We start from the raw sequence: 19,100 nt of genomic DNA, 5'->3' as shown, positions 1-19,100 counted from the left end.
CTGATGCCTGTTTGAACCTGGACATATACAGTACCTCTCTCGTCACCGCCATTCTGACGGTTCCATCCATGGGACCAATATTAACCCTATGATGATCATGGGATTCTGGTAACCTTGTACCATTAGTGGTTTATACCTGCATATTTTCTATTGTATATGCCTTTTTTATTATGTGCATTTTTATACATACAGTACATTTTTACTAAAATCAATTTTCATGAGAATATTGCGCTTGTCTTGTCTATGTATATCTGCACCCAACAATGACACATAGAGCAGTGAACGCAATTTGCCTTGGAAAATGCAATGACGTTCACAAAGGCCTCTGGGTTGACGGACTTAAGGACGTTTCTTGAACTTGAATTTATTCAAATCAATATCAGTACCACTTCTGTGCTTGAAGTGACCATAGTGATCAGTGGCTACTTCAACCATTGATCCATTTGCTCCCTTGAAGGTCTGTCAAGTATCAATGATTTCCAGTCTTATAATGAATCCCCGGATTAACCTGATGAAGTGTAATTCACGCGAAACGCACTGAGGTTGGTGTCAGAAGCACATTCTGACATCGTACTGCTGGCACCCACATGTGTGTTCCGTTCAGAGCGGAACCTGTGCAATGGGAAACCGTGGGAAGATTCCCCCAGTATAACCGCCTATGGTCCCGGATCTTTACCAACTCTGCCTTCGAGTGCTATTTGTTATAGAAAGATAATTTTTTATACTTATACGTCTCTCCGTTGAGCCCCTTTCTTGTTGTTTTTCTTTCCAATGTCTCACGGGTTTGTTTAGCCTCAAGGCTAATGTAAACTTCAAGGACATTTCACTCATTTGAAGACATAATTTGTCCATTAAAGAGGCAATCCAAACAGCTTAAAAAATGATTTTGTTTGTCTTAAAATATACAGCCTTTGATTACCTTTATTGAAAACTGATTACCTAAACTGCCAATCGATTCATTCTCCCGTGATCGATCAACAAAGATCCTGTTTCCCAGGGTTCACTAAATGGCTGCTTTTCCCAATATAATTACAAACAAAGTTAGCAGTGACCCTCCTGTAATATTGACTCTGCCCACGACACTAATCAATAAAAAACAACAACCGATGGGGATGTGGCTTCCTTTGGCCCGTGGGACCCAGGAGGGGTTATATGTTTACCCAAAACAGACCCCCTCCTCCCCCCCGACCCTCAAGCACCAACACCTTTACCGATAATTATCTCAGAATCTGGGGATGCCAAGAGCGGAATATAGTACTGTTTAGGTCAGATGACACCTGGATACAATAACCAGAGTGCCACCGGATCCCCGGCCCTTCTTTGTCACGTGACCGCTCCTGGAGCAATAACAGGATGCTGCTGGTTTCGAGATGTTGAAAACAGACTTATGTTTTGGGGGCTTGCCCCCGATCTGCCCCAAGAAATATCCAGGGCCCGTGCTGCATCTGGTACATCATAAGGGCACTTATAAAGCTTTGTAAAGATTAATTACACACACCTGAGAAAACAGCAGCACTCATTTTTACACAGGAATCAAATAAGTGAACATTTTACTATAAGGGTTACTGCATTATTCGAAGTAAGCCAATTACATTGATAAATTGCTTAATGGAACAATTTTTTTCCCCGTGTGGAAATGTCCCATTAAGAAAGCCAAATACATTGTTAAGTTGTTTACAACCACACATTAAAAAAGTTATGGTGAGTAAAAAGTGACAAAAACCCTCCACCGTACAGTGTACAGCAAATAAAAATACCACTTGGCAGCATATTCACATGTCTCAGACCCTGCCTTTCCCCATCATCTCTTAGCATACAATGCTTTCACTGCAGCCAAGGATTGTGGGTACTGACATGCAAACGAGCACTCACAGTATGACCTTTTTTTTTTGTTTCAATTTTTTTTATTGGTTTTCATAAGGGAATGAGTACAAAACAGTGCATTTTCATCATAGCATATCGGGTGTTTCAGTGCGGTCCGTACCGGCAAAACGTGCCCCTGGAAACCGCGTCTCTATCCCCCAACTGGCACTGTAGCTCGGGTCCCGGGTACGCAGCCGGCTCCGCACGGGCCCCACCTAACCCAGACAGGCGTCTGCATTTTCGATCCTCACTCCCCCAGCTGGGAGAGCGAGCGCTTTCTTTGAAATATATTTTGTTTCCCCTTTGCTTTAGGAGAAAGAAGATAGAGAGCAGAGAGAGAGAAGAATAAAAACGGGAGAGAGAATGATGGGAAGGGAGGAGGGGGAATGGGCGGGAGGGGGGTAGGGCAGAGGAGGGGAGAGGAAATCCTCCCCCCCCTAGTAGCCCCATTCCCGATCCAGCGCCAGGGCAGGTCTCAGTTCAAGGCCAGTTTGCTGAATTGGATTTTAGTTATAGGGCCATACCTCCCAAACTTTGTTGAATTTATCGACTTTTGGGTTTAGCCTTGCCGACAACAGCTCCATTAGTCTAACTTCACTGATTCTGCTGAGCACCATCTGCTTGCTAGGCAGTTTGATCCTCTTCCAGTTTGCGGTAATTGTGCAGCGCGCTGCTGTCAAGATGTACGACACCAAATTTTTAATCTGGTGGGGAAGGTCTCCAATGGGTTTTCCAAGCAGAAAAGACACTAAGTTTTATTCTCACGGAGCAGTTCCAGAAAATCTCATTTGAAGTATAATAAATGGTATGATGTCTCTCTTTAAAAGTTCATTTTAGTCTTGGGGTCAAAAGGACAGAACATTGTGTTGATGTTCCCAGTCCACTGGCTTCACAATTTTTTAGAAATATTGCGCTCAGTGTGTAATGGCACTGACTGATAATAACAGGGCCGCCAACAGGGGGGGACAAAGGGTACGGGCGTCCTGGGCCCTGTGAGTCAGGGGGGCCCGGCCGGCCCTGCCCGTTATATTAAAAAAAAATGGTGGCGATTCCCCATGCGCATGCACATGTGCAGAGCCGAGGTCCCGCAGGGCAAGCAGGGTGTCTGGCCTCCTGCCTGTGGGCCCGCCCGCTCCCCCCTCCACCCTCCCACTCCCCCCTCCACCCTCCCGCTCCCCCCTCCACCCTCCCGCTCCCAATGTGGGATGGAGGGCGGGGAAGCGTAAACCCAGGATCCCCCCCCCCACGTGCGTGCGCCAACCCAGGATCCCTCCCGCGTGCATGCGCCAATGCAGGATCCTCCCCCGGGCAGCAGCCGCAGAGGATGCTGCAGCCGCCTGCCAAGTCTTGCGCCCAGCCACCCGAGCCCACCTCCCGCGCCCCGCCCCCCGAGCCCACCTCCCACACGCCAACCCAGCAGCAGCCGCGGGGTGCTGCAGCCAGCTGCCAGTCTCGTGCCCCCCCCAGCCGCCCACCACCCGTGTGCCCCCCGCGCCCACCTCCCATGCCCTCCTCCCCCGAGCCCACTCACTGTCACCCACCACCCACTCACTGTCACCCACCACCCACTCACTGTCACCCACCACCCACTCACTGTCACCCACCACCCACTCACAGTCACCCACCACCCAGTCACAGTCACCCACCACCCAGTCACAGTCACCCACCACCCAGTCACAGATACTAACCCACCCAGTCACTAACCCACCCAGTCACTAACCCACCTACCCACTAAAAAAAACACCCACCCACACAGTCACCCTCCCACATAGTCACCCACCCAGTCACCCACCCAGTCACTCACCCAGTCACTCACCCACTCAGTCACTCACCAACTCACCCGCTTACCCACCCAGTCACTCAAGTCACTCACCCACCCACCCAGTCACTCAAGTCACTCACCCACCCACCCAGTCACTCAAGTCACTCACCCAGTCACTCACCCACCCACCCAGTCACTCAAGTGTCACTCACCCACCCAGTGACTCACCCACCCACCCAGTCACTCACCTACCCACCCAGTCACTCACCCACCCACCCTCTCACCCACCCACCCAGTCTCTCACCCACCCACCCAGTCACTCAAAGTCACTCACCCACCCAGGCAGGCAGTCACCCACCCAGGCAGGCGGTCACCTGTCTTTTTAAAGTTCTTCTTTAAGGCATTATTTCAAGAATATAAAAGGGCTAATGGGATATTGAACATAAAGCACCAGTTACACTATCCTTTTTAATTAAACAAATTATAACAGTGTATTGGCTTCTATACGGAATTTCGTTCTACATATTGTAATAAAAACAAAGAGTGAGAGCATACACCACTCAACAAATTGTGATTATGCCCAAACTGACAAGGACGGGCGGCCATGGGGTGCTGATATCTGTCTAGTAGGTGGTAATGTCTAATAACCCACTAGATGCAGTGTGAGACAGCAATAAACTGGGAGTATACAGAATTATATATAAAATATATTGCAACAGGTCTAGTGTCATTTATTTTATGGGCAATATAACTCCAGATACGTGTAGATAAATTGAAGTCACAGGCATTCAGTCTATTTGTATGGATTATACTGGAGCATCCATGGTTGCTAGATGTTTGTCTGCGTTAGTGACAATCCTGTTAATCTCAGAACAGTATGTAGTAATGCAGACACACATCTAGCAACCATGGATATTGAAGGATTATATTCCAGTATAATCCATACAAATGGATTGAAGACCTGTGGGTACCTGTGTATCTGTCTACCCATAGCTGCAGTTATGTTACCCATAAACTTTTACAGTGGACTTTTTGCGATATATTTTGACCCATAATTTATTGAGAATGTATTTCTTTGATGCCAAATTCTACCACCAGACCCAGGGTTTGCAATGGTCACAGCCTGTGCCCCTACTTATGCGAACGTGTACATGGTCTGGTGGGAGGCTACTAATGTATTTTCCATGGTCACCTTTATGTACACTGAGCACACTGACCTATGGCTCAGGTACACAGATGACATTTTACTCATTTGAACTGGACCTGAAACTCTCTTCAATGAATTTGTTAATCTACTAAATGCCAATTCCTTAAATCTAAAATTCACCACAGATTTTAGCGTCAATAAAATCTCATTTCTGTATTTAAAAATCTTCAAAGACGCGACTAACGCCATACAGTGTATAGAAAAGCACTGCGATGAACAGTCTACTTTTGGCCCAAGGAAGGTGTACCTGTTCCGGTTTGGAAGGGGTGTTTCAGCGGGCACCACGAGGCAGAAAAAACGTAGCAACTGCTGGACTGTGCTGTGAAGTGTCCTTTATTAAAGCATGGTTAAAAAGAGGGGGGGGGAAAGGATGCCCCTGCACCTCTAACGCGTTTCACCCAAGCATGGGCTTTTTCAAAGAGTAACATTACCCGTGTGCAGGCCTCTGATATACCGGATGTGAACCGGAAGTGACGTCACACAGCAAATGGGCTCTCAGTATGCTGCATGCTGTATGATAGACTGCCAGGCTCATGGCTTGAAGACACTCACACATAGCGCAAGTGCGCCACCTATGGTGCCTGTCTGCCAGTGAGCCTACACCACACACACAGCAGGCTGCATGATGGAATACTGAGTCATAGCTGAATGACATTCACCCGGCACCCATGGGCTTCAGTGACATGCGCAATAGGGACTAAAAGGTTAAAAACAAAAGAAATGAAAACAAACATTTTAAGCAATCTACATTTAAACATCAAAAACAATATCATTCATATTATTAATCAAATATAAACCTTAATGAAATCTAAATAAATACAAAGATAAATTTCATAATGTATATGTCATAATAGAAAGCAACAAATGGAAAAAATAGATGAAAAAAATACAGTGATAATAATTAAAATAAGAACAAGTAATGGCAGGGGTAATGGAGATTTCCAATATCTAATTGATGTAAAACATACATTTAGTACATTTATATTGTTATTATTACAATTCATAATTAGAACAATTTGCTTGATCAGAGCATACTCAGTTGCACTTTAAAATTATCAAGTATATATAAATGCAATTGTATGGGATAGAATAACAAGACCAGCAAGACATTGCATAATTGAACATGCTATCAATATAGTTTACTGAACATACAAGTGTGAACTTTTCAGATCTCATGATTAATGATATATGTGTTAAAGGAATGGGAAAGGGAAGGGTAGGACAAGAATGGAGAAGGGAGGTGGAGAAGGAAAGGGAAGGGGTGTGGGGCGAGGGGGGGGGAGGGGGGAAGGGGGGGAGGGGTAGAAGGGGGAGAAAAAAGGGGGGGGGAGGGGAAGGAGGAAAAGAGGGGAAAAGGACCAGAAGATGAAATAAATATTGTCATATTTGTAACAATATATTGTAAACATATGGAATGGATTTAGTGGGCAAAAAATATATATATATGTGGTATTTTGCATTCCTCATTAAACATGATATAAAAGGACCAAATGGAAGATGTATCAACATTTTAAATAAATGCTAGGTACCCAACATTATAAATAGATAAAATTATTCATTTTGTCGTTTATCATATTGATTGTGATCACTTACTCAAAAGGAGTATATTGATGGGCCATGTGGGCGAACTACACGAACAGGAGCACATATTTTACAGGGCTCCCTGTGGCAAGAAATGGATGGTTCTACAAAAAATGTTTTATCTCCCAGTCCACATTGATACCTCTAGGTGTCATGGTATCTAACGTGAAGATCCAGAACATCTCTTTTCTATTTAGAGTGTTCTGACGATCTCCACGTCGGACTGAGAGTGGAATGTGTTCTAGACCACTGAATGTAAGGTGGTCCAAATTTCATTTGGGACATTCCATGAAGTGTCGTGCCACAGGGAACTTCTGATCTTTGTTCTTAATACTTCTAATGTGCTCCATTATTCGAAGTTTCAATGGTCGTATCGTTCGCCCTACATAGCTCATACCACAGCCACATGACAAGAGATATATTACATGGTTAGTGTTGCACGTAATAAAACTCCTCAATTTGGTTTTGTTTTTATTTATCTTTGATTGGATTGTTTTAATTGGTTTTGCATAGGAACAGACTTTGCAAAAGCCACATTTGTAAAAACCCATAGGAGGGACAAAGCATTTAGTTTTTGTATGTGGTTTTGTATACATACTTGGTGATATATAATTGGAGATGGTCTTGGCTTTTTTAAATACAAATTTGGGTAACTTTTCAGTATGTGGCTTAAGTTTATTGTCCAATGACAAGATGTTCCAGTGTTTTAATATAATGGAGCGGATGTTATTTGCTTGGCGACTATGTTGTGTAATAAAATAGAGTGGCGTTGATTCTTTTTTGCAATCTATTTTAATCTTTTTCTTCAACAATTTAATACGTGGGGTATGGAATGCATAATCAAAAGCTTCCTGTAGGTCCATTTTACAGTATCCCCTTTTGAAAAATCTCAAAGCTAATTCTTTAGATTGCTCTACAAATGAGTCATCTGTTGAGCAAATACGTTTCAACCTTAGGAATTGTGCCTTCGGTATGCCTTTTATTAAAGGACGTGGGTGACCACTGTTGGCTTTAAGAAACGTATTTCTTGAATTTGGTTTTCTGTTGAATAGATTGACATGAATCTACAGATAAAAGTAAATCAAGATACTCGATCTTTTGTTCATGATGTAAAAAAGTAAAATGTAAGTTGTAATCATTCCTATTTAACTGGTCCACAAATTCCGTCAGGGACCCAGTGTCACCTTCCCAAATCAAAAACAAATCGTCGATAAATCTCCGATAGAAAGTGATGTTTTTACGGAAAGAATTAGTGTGACTAAAAATGTGTTTGTGCTCCCAATATCCCATGAACAAATTTGCATAGGACGGTGCAAATGACGTGCCCATTGCGGTGCCTCGTGTACTTTTGGCCCAAAGTCAACGTCCTGGCTCTTTGATATCTGGTATCTCCACTGGCCATTAATTTAGATTAAGGAGAAATTGTTCCACAGAAGCAGATTTCAAAATTACAGCCAATTATTTTAGAGATCAGTTTCTCAATCAGGGTTATCCTTTGGGAGCCCTGAAAAGATCTTAAACTGGACTCTACTCAGTAATGAAGGCTCTTTATTCACTTACAACCGCAAGAAAAAGCCAAAACAGATACACTACATAGGCACTTACAATAGCTGCTGGCAACAAATCAAATCAATCTTCTCCATACACTTTTTTGAACTTTTTTTTACTCACTCTATTTGCACATTTGTCACTATTTACTGTTATATGTGTGTGTTGGTGCCCTTTATTTTATTCTACTGTATACTAATACAAGTTATGTTGTAATAGCCATGGATGTGCACCATTTGTACAATTCTTTGTTGGGGGAATCATATATTTCCCTTACCCCAGTTGTATTTTAATAAAAACAACCTTCAGCTGCAGAAAGAGCAGACGCCTGTTTTGATCTAGCCGGGAGCTAAAAAAAAAAACAATAATGAAAAAAAAAATAGGCAACCTGTTTAATTTATTTTAATCTTAATTGGGATCCAATCAAGATTGTTGATGCTGCTCACCAAACCAAGTCGTTTTTTGAACTACAATGGCTGAAAATGTGGCCTGGAAATACTGTCGCCCACTGGTTCTCCCTTTTTGATTATTTCCTTGTTGAGATGTTTTTCTTTGCCTACAATAGCAGTCTGCTCTGATCACTATTTTTTGCATTTTTTAAATAAAAAGACGGCTCTTCTTATCCTTTTACCAATGCTGCTTTTATTTATTTATTTAAATTTGAAATATTTTTTAAATATTAAGTGTACGCTAAAAGCTACTCCCGAAATTATTTTTCTTTTTAATCCATAAACAAAATGGAAGGTGCGCTTCATTTTTTTAGTGCTTTCAAGCAGCAGTCCTCATGGATCTTGAAGCCTGGGTTCTTCGGAGCAGAACCGCGTTGATTTCAGCTCCGGGGACCCACTGCTTCCTGAGATACTTACCTCTGTATGGGGTGCCGGTATCTCTGTGCTGTTTAAATGTCTCGGTCACGTGGGCCAATAGGAAGCCACAAGAGATCACAGCTTCCTATTGTGACCCGTGCGACATTTAAACCACCATATTGTGAACCCAGGCAGGGCTCTTAATATACTGGCACCCCATACGGGGAGGTAAGTACCTCAGGAAGCAAATACTGTAGTAGTAATTAGAGAACAGGAGCACAGCATTCGGAAATAATCCTGAATGAAAAAATTATTCAAGGATATATACTCCAGGATAAAAATAAAGGGTATTTAATATATTAGCTCACAGGAAGGTGAAAAACATGAACGCACCAACGCGTTTCGTCCCGTGGGACTTTGTCAAGTATCTTTGTCAAGTATCTCAGGAAGCAGGGTTTCCCCAGAGCTGAAATCATTGCGGTTCTGCTCCGGAGACCCCCTGCATCAAACTTATTTAAAAAAAAAAAAAAAAAGAGCCGCAAGGACTGCTGCTATAACTTAATTACACTAAATGTTGCTAAGCAGCACAGGTACAATAAACTCTATAGTTGGTACTTGAACGTTTCTACCAAAAGAGGAAGTGCATTTGCACAGAACGCACCATCTAATGTTAGTCCCTCTGCGTGATATGTAACGCAATATAAAGACATATTGTTGATGTTTCTACCACCTGCTGATTGGACAGTTTCCCAGTGTAGTGCACAAGTGCTTTCGGAAGAATCTTGTCAGACGTGGCGGGTTAAGGATTTTGCACTTGTTGCTGCACCTGGACTCCTGCTTTGGAGTTTAATTGCTGTGGTTTATTTGACTGTGTAACCTCTCCTTCTGGGGTGGCCAGAAACACACTGACTTAATCCAATCACTGCACGAGAACTGCAGTGTGACAACAGCTTCCCTGTGAAGGAGGCTTTGGCAACAGCCTTTTTCCTTGTTGTTTGGAAATTAGATTTTGGAACGAGATAAGGGAGCTGCTTTAATCCTTCCCTTATTACAGCCCTCTTTCTTTGTCTCTATTTAGAATTTAACATGTTTTGAGTCTCTCTCTCTCTCACACACACAGACACAGTTGCAGGTCTTCTTTCAAACATAGTATATTTAGTTTGATGTTTTGATCGGCAATATTTTTATACACTTTATAATCATTATAAAGTGTATTATCATTATCAAACCCATGGCACGTGGATGGCCCGCATGATGATATTCAGGGGATCAGCCGCTCCAGGGGCAGGAGCTCCATCAGTTTACTCCTCCTGCCGCCGATCCCTCTCTGTGTGCTGCGGGGGCCCAAGCTCTCCTCAACTGTGGGGCTCTCTGACGCCGTTACCCCCACACCCGCTGGAAGTTGGGATCAATTGGAAGTCAGGCCCAACCCAATCAATTAAAACAGAGCTCTTCAAATTGCGGTCTAAGTATCAAACCCAGCCCTCGAAGGGCCTCTTAGTGGCCCTTGGACTGTCTGCTCAGGCAAATCTCATTACAATTGTTCTAGCAACTTAGTGCAATATATCATAGTAAAACTCACTTTAAATATAAGGTATTGAAAATATATAGTAAGGCTGTCACATATACTTGTAACGTGCACTGAGTTGTAATATACACTTATGCTAGAACTTTGCATAACAGAGACATTTTGCTGGGTTAGATTTTGCTGTGGGTTGGAGGGCCGTATGTAGGTATAGTTATCTTTATATAGCCCCACCAATGTACGCAGCGCTTTACAGAAAAGGTTCCCCACATGCATTAAACAGGAAGTGAAACAATGTGAATTTGTGAGTCACTTTCCTAGATAGCTTACACTCTAAATGGAATAATGGAAGACATACAGAATACAATAGGAACAAATGCAGTAGATAACATATTTGAAGGAGAAAGTATGTGCATCTGAAGTAGAAAGGAGAAAGTAGGTACATCAGAAGTATGCTGTTAGTGAGGAGCAGGTAGGTAGCTTGGTTGCCGTTAGTGAGGAGCAGGTAGGTAGCTGGGTGACAGTTAGAAGGGGAAGCAGGAGCAATAGGGAGAGCCAGGTCGTTTCTGAGCTGACACATCCCAATAGATTTGCAATGTTGAGTGAAGATATTGGGAATGTTGGGGCAGAAATGGCAAGGCTGGTGGAGACTAATTCCTCTAGCAGCCAGGGGAATAGTTCCTCCAGCACAGTGGGGACTCAGGATGCTCAGAAACAAAGAAAGATTGTGGTGGTAGGGGACTCCATTATTAGGAAGGTAGATAGGGCAATCTGTTGCCGGGACCGCATGAACCGAACAGTTTGTTGTCTCCCGGGTGCTCGGATTCAGCCCAATGCGGATCGGGTAGACAGATTGTTGGGGGGTGGGGGGCTGGGATTGACCCGGCGGTCTTGGTACACGTTGGCACCAATGACAAAGTTAGAGAAAGATGGAGGGTCCTAAAAAATGATTACAGGGATCTAGGCCAAAAGCTTAAGGCAAGGACCTCCAAGGTAGTATTTTCTGAAATACTACCAGTGCCATGCGCTACCACAGGGAGACAGTCAGAAATCAGGGAGGTTAATGCATGGCTAAGAAAGTGGTGCAGGAAGGAGGGGTTTGGGTTTTTAGAGCACTGAGACTCCTTTTCTGAGAGGTGCCATCTATATTCTAGGGACGGATTGCACCTCAATGAAGAGGGATCTTCTGTGCTAGGGGAGAGAATGCTAAAAAGGTTGGAGGAGATTTTAAACTAGGATGGAGGGGGGAGGGGAATGAAACAGATAAGGAACTAAATGGAATAGATGAGGATACAAGGTGGTATGGAGGTAGAATGAGGGCAAGTGCAAGTTTGACAAGCAGTGAGACACCCATAGTAAACACAGATAATACTAGAAAACTTCTAAAGACTAAACCAAGTGGGAGCAGAAAGGAAGGAGCAGATAAGATAATAGTCCAGGCTGAAAAAAAACTTAAATACATGCTTGCTAATGCAAGAAGCCTGACAGATAAAATGGGGGAGCTAGAATTAATAGCTGCAAGGGAGCATTATTATATCATAGGCATTACTATGGTGGCTTGAAACTCATGACTGGACAGTTAATTTAGAGGGTTATCCTCTTTTTCGGAAGGATCGAACAAATAGAAGGGGAGGTGGAGTATGTTTATATGTTAAACCAGATCTAAAACCTATTATAAGGGATGATGTCTATGAAGGGAATGATGAAAATGTAGAGACTTTGTGGATAGAAATTAGCAGTGAAGGTAAAAGTATAAAGAAAATGTTTGTGGGAATATGCTATAAACCACCAAATATCTGTGAAACTGAGGAAGCTAAAATACTTTTGCAAATGGAGAAGCCATCAAAACTGGGTCATGTTTGCATAATGGGGGATTTTAATTATCCAGACATAGACTGGGGCAATGAGGTTAGCGTTAAAACAAAAGGAAACAGGTTTTTGGGGGTGCTTAAAGACAATTATATGACCCACATTATTGGGGAACCAACCAGGAGAGGGGCAGTTCTGGATTTGGTCATATCAAACAATGTAGAAGTAATAACAAATATTCAAGTCCTGGAACATTTGGGTAACAGTGATCATAACATGGTCTCATTTGAAATAAATTATCAAAAAACAGATTACTTGGGTTCAACAAAGACTTTAAACTTTAGAAAGGCAGATTTTAATAAACTGAGACTAATCTAGTAGTAATACAATGGGATGATGTTTTTGCAGGGAAAAATGTAGAAGATAAATGGCAGTCTTTAAAACATTGTTAGAAAAGCACACTTATCAGTGGGTAATAAGTATAAAAGAAATGTCAAAACCAATGTGGCTAAATAAACAGGTAGGGGAGGACATGGACAAGAAGAGGAAGGCGTTTAGATTCTTTAAGTCAGAAGGGACGTAGATATCATATCAGAATTATAAGGAATGTTATAAAAATTGCAAAAGGGCAATCAAATTAGCAAAAATGGATAATGAAAAAAGGATTGCAATAGAAAGTAAGGTCAATCCTAAAAAGTTCTTTAAGTACCTTAATAACAAAAAATTGAGAAAGGAAAACATAGGACCATTTCAGTGTGAGATGGGTAGGCAGATTATTGGAGATAAGGAAAAGTTGAGGTATTAAACAAATTCTTTGCCTCTGTGTTTACCAGGGAAGAATCAAGTTCAATAGTAGAGCCGCAGGAGGAAGCCACAACCTCCATATTAATGAACAATTGGTTAACTGAGGAAGAAGCTCATAAGCGACATGAAAAAATTAAAGTAAATAAGGCACCTGGCCCCGATGGCTTACATCCAAGAGTTCTCAAGGAGTTAAGCTCAGTAATAGCAAAACCATTATATTTAATATTCAAGGACTCCATTTCTACAGGCTCAGTACCACAAGATTGGCGTAAAGCAGATGTGGTGCCTATATTTCAAAAGAGAGCTAGATCACAACCGGGAAATTACAGCCCTTGTAAACCTGACTTCAATAGTAGGGAAACTACTTGAAGGTTTAATACGGGATAATATTCAGGAATACTTAATGGAAAACAAAATTATTAGTAATAGTCAGCATGGATTTATGAAGGATAGATCTTGCCAAACTAACCTTATTTGTTTCTTTGAGGAGGTAGGTAGGAATTTAGACCAGGGTAATGCAGTTGATGTGGTCTACTTAGATTTTACAAAGGCTTTTGATACGGTTTCACACAGGAGGTTGGTGTACAAAATAAAGAAAATTGGACTCAGTAATAATATACAGTATGCACCTGGATTGAAAACTGGTTAAAGGACAGACAACAGAGGGTTGTCATAAATGGAACTTTTTCAGGTTGGGCTAAAGTCGTGAGTGGAGTACCTCAGGGATCGGTACTGAGACCCCTGCTTTTTAACTTGTTTATTAATGACCTTGAGGTTGGGATCGAGAGCAAAGTCTCCATCTTTGCTGATGATACTAAATTGTGTAAGGTAATAGAATCAGAGCAGGGTGTAATTTCTCTTCAGAAGGACTTGGAGAGACTGGAAACGTGGGCAGGTAAATGGCAGATGAGGTTTAATACAGATAAATGTAAGGTTATGCATTTGGGATGCAAGAATAAACAGGCAACTTACAAATTAAATGGAGATATATTGGGGAATCCTTGATGGAGAAGGATTTAGGAGTGCTTGTAGACAGCAGGCTTAGCAATAGTGCCCAATGTCATGCAGTAGCTGGAAAGGCAAACAAGATCATATCTTGCATCAAACGGGCAATGGATGGAAGGGAAGTAAAAATAATTATACCCCTTTACAAAGCTTTAGTAAGACCACACCTTGAATATGGAGTACAATTTTGGCCACCAATCCTAAGAAAAGACATTATGGAACTAGAGAGAGTGCAGAGAAGAGCCACCAAATTAATAAAGGGGATGGACAATCTAACTTATGAGGAGAGGCTAGCTAAATTAGATTTATTTACATTAGAAAAGAGGTGTCTAAGAGGGGATATGATAACTATATACAAATATATTCAGGGACAATACAAGGAGCTTTCAAAAGAACTATTCATCCCACGGGCAGTACAAAGGACTCAGGGGCATCCCTTAGGGTTGGAGGAAAGGAAATTTCACCAGCAACAAAGGAAAGGGTTCTTTACAGTAAGGGCAGTTAAAATGTGGAATTCATTAGCCATGGAGACTGTGATGGCAGATACAATAGATTTGTTCAAAAAAAGGTTGGACATCTTTTTAGATGGGAGAGGTATACAGGGGTATACCAAATAAGTATACATGGGAAGGATGTTGATCCAGGGATTAATCCGATTGCCAATTCTTGGAGTCAGGAAGGAATTAATTTTTCCCCTTAATGGGTTTTTTTTTTTGCCTTCCTCTGGATCAATAAGTAAGTATAGATATAGAATAAAGTATTTGTTGTCTAAATTTAGCATAGGTTGAACTTGATGGACCTATGTCTTTTTTCAACCTCATCTACTATGTAACTATGTAACTATGTTGAGTTGCTTCAGGCCCAAACTAAGTAGTGGCAAAGCTCAAAATCAATATTACATGCATAGCATTAATTTACATTAATCATGTTCCTTTTCTAGAGGGGTAAAAACATTTCCCTTCAAACATGCAATGCTGTTTTCATGTTTATTTTCATGAAAGGTCAGGGAAGAAGGCAGCAGATCAGAGGTCCATGCACGGTGGCCATTCATCCAAGACTTCCCTCTGATGAAAGGGCAAACTGCATGTACAATGGGTCAGCTTTCTTTCTACTCTGACCTGTAATTACTATCACTTAGGTCAAGACAATGACAAAGGCAATCCTGCCCAAAGCCATGTTCTGCCTCTATTCGGCTGTGACCTGTCAATATGTATTGGAGCTGCAATACAATGGAAGCATTCAGTCATATAACAACTTTTCTAAATATGGCGCAGTCCCGCCTTGTATACCCAGGGCCGGCTTGACAGCATTATATGCCCCCGGGCGAAGCAGTGCACTGGGCCCTGCAAAATTTCTCTCGCAAATGCAGACATGCCAACTCTCTGCTATAAGTCGTAATTTTTCTCCTTCTAGCGGGAGATTTGAATGTTGAGACGGGTGATCGGAAAATTAGTGTTAAATTCTGGTCTTTGCATAGATTAGCATGGGGCCCCTATGCTCGTGGGGCCCCCGGGCAACTGCCCAGCGTGCCCATGTGTTAAGACGGCACTGAGTATACCTAGGATAGTGACATGTTTAAGAGGTTAAACCAAAAACGGACAAGTACTTTAAAATAATGTTGTAAATAAATGTTAACATTAACACATGTTTTGGGGGATTTTACCATCTTTAACTAATGTATTTTGGTGATGTGACTTTTTTGCTAGTTATCCAAATTATTAGCTTAAGCTTTGTTCATTTGTTTGCACAGTAACTATGAAGCGATTCTTAAAATGCAGTTCTTACAGCTTATTTAATATTACTTGAGCCCAAAATCAAGCCTCAATTGTGTTAAACAAATGCTCAAATTGCCGTGGGAACCCAGCAAAACCATCTTACTATGCTAACAATCTTCCTTGTCCTGCTGGTTTATCCCGGAGTAAAGAAAATAGAGCAAAAGATCCAGATGGAGGAGGGCAGGAAAGAGGGGGCATGATCTTAATAGAGCATTTATCACATTGTGAAAACTACTATAGAATATATAACAGCCTACATTTGTAAGACAAAATCATCAAAAGTGGAATTTTGTTGGCTTAACCTTCAATCCACTCACTTGATTGTACAATGCACATTTGTCTTGCTTTATTCCACTTTTTTCTATCCTGATTATATTCTTATTGATACATTTGCAGATTTTCCACCATCTGCCAAAGAAGGTTTGGTGATAAAAAAGTGTATCCTCTTTTTAAACAAAATTCTAACAAAATAAATAAACTCTGTGACTGTTATAATGTTTTGTGTCCCAACGCCTGACCAATAAATGCCACTGTTATTTCATTATTTTCTTCTGATTAAAAGAAAACTGTATTTATTTCACCTCTTAAAGCAAACAGCAGGGGAATGCATTATTCCGGGGTGGACCCTGTCACTCATTGGCCAAGTCATTAGCATTGACATGTTTATCTTCAGCATTGACATGAGGAGTAAACACAGTAATGAGATCAAGGCTTGGTCTTACCAGCACACTGCCATCAGCCTTGGACTGTCTGGCCAGGCTCACCCCCATCCACTCATCATCTCTGTCCTCTTTGCATGTCTTTCCACAGGAGGACCCTCGACTGTTTCCTGGGGGAGAGGCGGATAAAGAAATGAGCAGTTACTCTATGTCGGCAGATGGGCAGATGGTATAGCATGGTACGGATATACGAATCCAAAGGGAGCAAGCAGTCCAAAGGTGACCTCCTCCTATTTATTGTGTTCATGACACGAGTGTCAAAGTCAGATCAAAATCATTCTCTTGTCTTGTTTATCTTGTTACAGATTATAGATGTAAATGAATAGACATCTTATTTGATATAATGTTTTATATCAATTCCAAAAAAAAAAAATGTTAAAGGTACAATCCATCATTTTGAAAAATAGTTTATTAACATGACCATACAATATTTTTAAAGCTCCCTACACGGATGCCTAACTACCTCTGTTATTTAGCATAATTCCAAAAATATCTGCCTGCAATTTCAATTTCAGTTTAATGTTAACCGTATATATATGTATATATGTCTGTTTTTTTATATATACATATAGATGTAGGCTTGTGTTCCCCACAGCCAGGGATTTCCAGGGGAAAAGACTGCAACAATCTCCAGCTGTGGGGGAAATAGTCAGCCATAAGCAGCCCATTTCGCCAACATGAACTTTCCCAGGGTGGGGGGTGAATAATGCTTTTTTTCCCATGGTAACAGGAAAGGTGAATCGGGTGACACACACACACACACACACACACACACACACACACACATTTATAGGCAATGTCCCAAGCAAAGCTGATGGGGACATCAGGACATCAACATCTTCTGACTGTGGAGATAACTAGGCCTGTTGTGCTCGTGTGGCCTAGAGATGCTCACATGGAGGAGTGAGAAGGAGCAGACAGAGGGCGTCACCTCTTCCGCTCTCTGTAAAAAGGTTGCACAGGGATGATTACATGAACAAAACTGCAGAACCCCAAACCAGATGCTGTTTTTAACATGAATACCATCAATATTCCTTGGGGTCCCTATTTATGCACTCCTTATAATTATTACACATGTCTATGCTGTGTGTATACACAAAAGTACATAGAGGTATATGCATGTCCTTCAAAGATGTAACCATTGTAGAGAGCTCCGAGTGCACACAAAGAAGAGACCTGTAAGGTTAGGAAAGCTCTGTACTGACTATTACATCTATGGCTACGCTTATAGAGCCGGCGACGGCAACTTCACGCTGCGGTCGCTGGAAAAATCTAATTGAGATGACTTCCAGCGATCGCGACCAAGTCGTCGCTTCGTCGCGTCGCGCTTACTATAAGCACACGCGACGGCGGCAATGCATTTGTTTTGGCGCGACGTAGCGTCGCTGTCACCGGCACTATAAGCGCAGCCTATAAAGAGTTATTTTGTTGGTTCTTTAAAAACTGTGTCATATCGTGCTGGAATCCTATAATTTATTAACATATACATTGTATTCTGGGATATATATGTGTGGCAATATTTACACAACTCCTGCTGGAGAGGGTCCAGTATGTTGTAGGTCACTCACCTCGTCCCATATCCAGCTCGGTGCATCTCTTCTCAGGGTTGCTGTGGACCCGGCATTTAAAAATAGCTCCTGGGGACTTCATAGATAAACTATACTTTGAATCTGCTGTTGGAGCGCCGACCAGTACCCTAAAAATGAAAGTAAATAGTATTTATACGTGTCAGCTGTTTGAGAAGAGGGCATTTTTTCATGTTAAAGCCACTGTATTCAAGTACTTCTGACTTTTGAACCAAAAATTAAACTTCACAGTGTTTTGCAACATTTTTTGAAAATAATGTCTCTACACCAAACTTTCAACAACCACCGATTAGGTCCTATTTGCTTTTATGTTTTGTTTTTTTGGAACAGTTGATAGTGAATCTTCCAGATATTCTATACGGCAGTGATCAACAACTTTGCATTACTGTACGTCCGTACTTCTCATAACACTAATATACAGGCGTGTAAAAGTATCCAAACCTATAACTACCCCACCCTCTCTTAGTTTACCCCTTTCACTTTGTACATCATGCACTTAGATCAGCAATACTACATTCCGGGCATAGCTATAGCCCGGGCAAAGCCTAGGGGCCTGCGTTCTTGGGGGGGGGGGCTGCTCTCTCCCCCTCCCTGTAGAGACATGCGGGGAGAGATGGTCTGTGGCGGCGGCGGCAGCCTCCCGGAGTTAAAGGATAAGAGGGTAGAAGAATCAACACTTGCTACAGTGGCAGAGCAGGACGGCAGAGGAGTGCGCCCCAGCAGTCTGACCCAGTAAGTCTTTCTTACTTCTGGTGTCTGCTCCTCACCTCGTGATGTCCTGCTCTGCCTCAAGTGCTGATTCTTCTACCGGCTTATCCTTTAACACCACGGGGGTCCGCAACCGTCGCATACCACCACGGGTAGGCATGGAGGAGGGGGGGGGGGGCAAATCTGATGAAGGTGAGATCTGATGATGATGAGGGGGAGATCTGAGGATGATGACGGGGGGGCAGATATCATGATGATGAGGGGCAGATATGATGATGATGAGGGGCAGATCTGATGATGATGAGGAGCTGATGATGATGAGTGGAGATCTGATGATGAGGGGGAGAGCTGATGATGATGAGGGGAGAGCTGATGATGATGGGGAGAGCTGATGATGATGAG

General features: G+C 42.2%; 1 protein-coding gene across 2 annotated transcripts in view; it reads right to left on the bottom strand.

Moving 5' to 3' along the window:
- Positions 1 to 19,100, bottom strand: part of ITGA9 (integrin subunit alpha 9) — a 505,378-nt gene that overhangs the window by 446,881 nt on the left and 39,397 nt on the right. For both annotated transcript variants that reach the window (XM_075586544.1, XM_075586545.1), the window contains exons 2-3: positions 17,973 to 18,100; positions 16,408 to 16,514 (exon numbers count right to left, since the gene is read on the bottom strand). In XM_075586544.1, the coding sequence (XP_075442659.1) occupies positions 16,408 to 16,514; positions 17,973 to 18,100 (235 nt within the window). The remainder of the gene's footprint in view (positions 1 to 16,407; positions 16,515 to 17,972; positions 18,101 to 19,100) is intronic.

This window comes from Ascaphus truei, chromosome 2 (genome assembly GCF_040206685.1).
Source record: "Ascaphus truei isolate aAscTru1 chromosome 2, aAscTru1.hap1, whole genome shotgun sequence".
In the NCBI taxonomy this organism is placed as follows: Eukaryota; Metazoa; Chordata; class Amphibia; order Anura; family Ascaphidae; genus Ascaphus; species Ascaphus truei.
The sequence above is the reverse complement of the archived record's forward strand: the minus strand, read 5'-3'. Positions and strand labels throughout refer to the sequence as shown.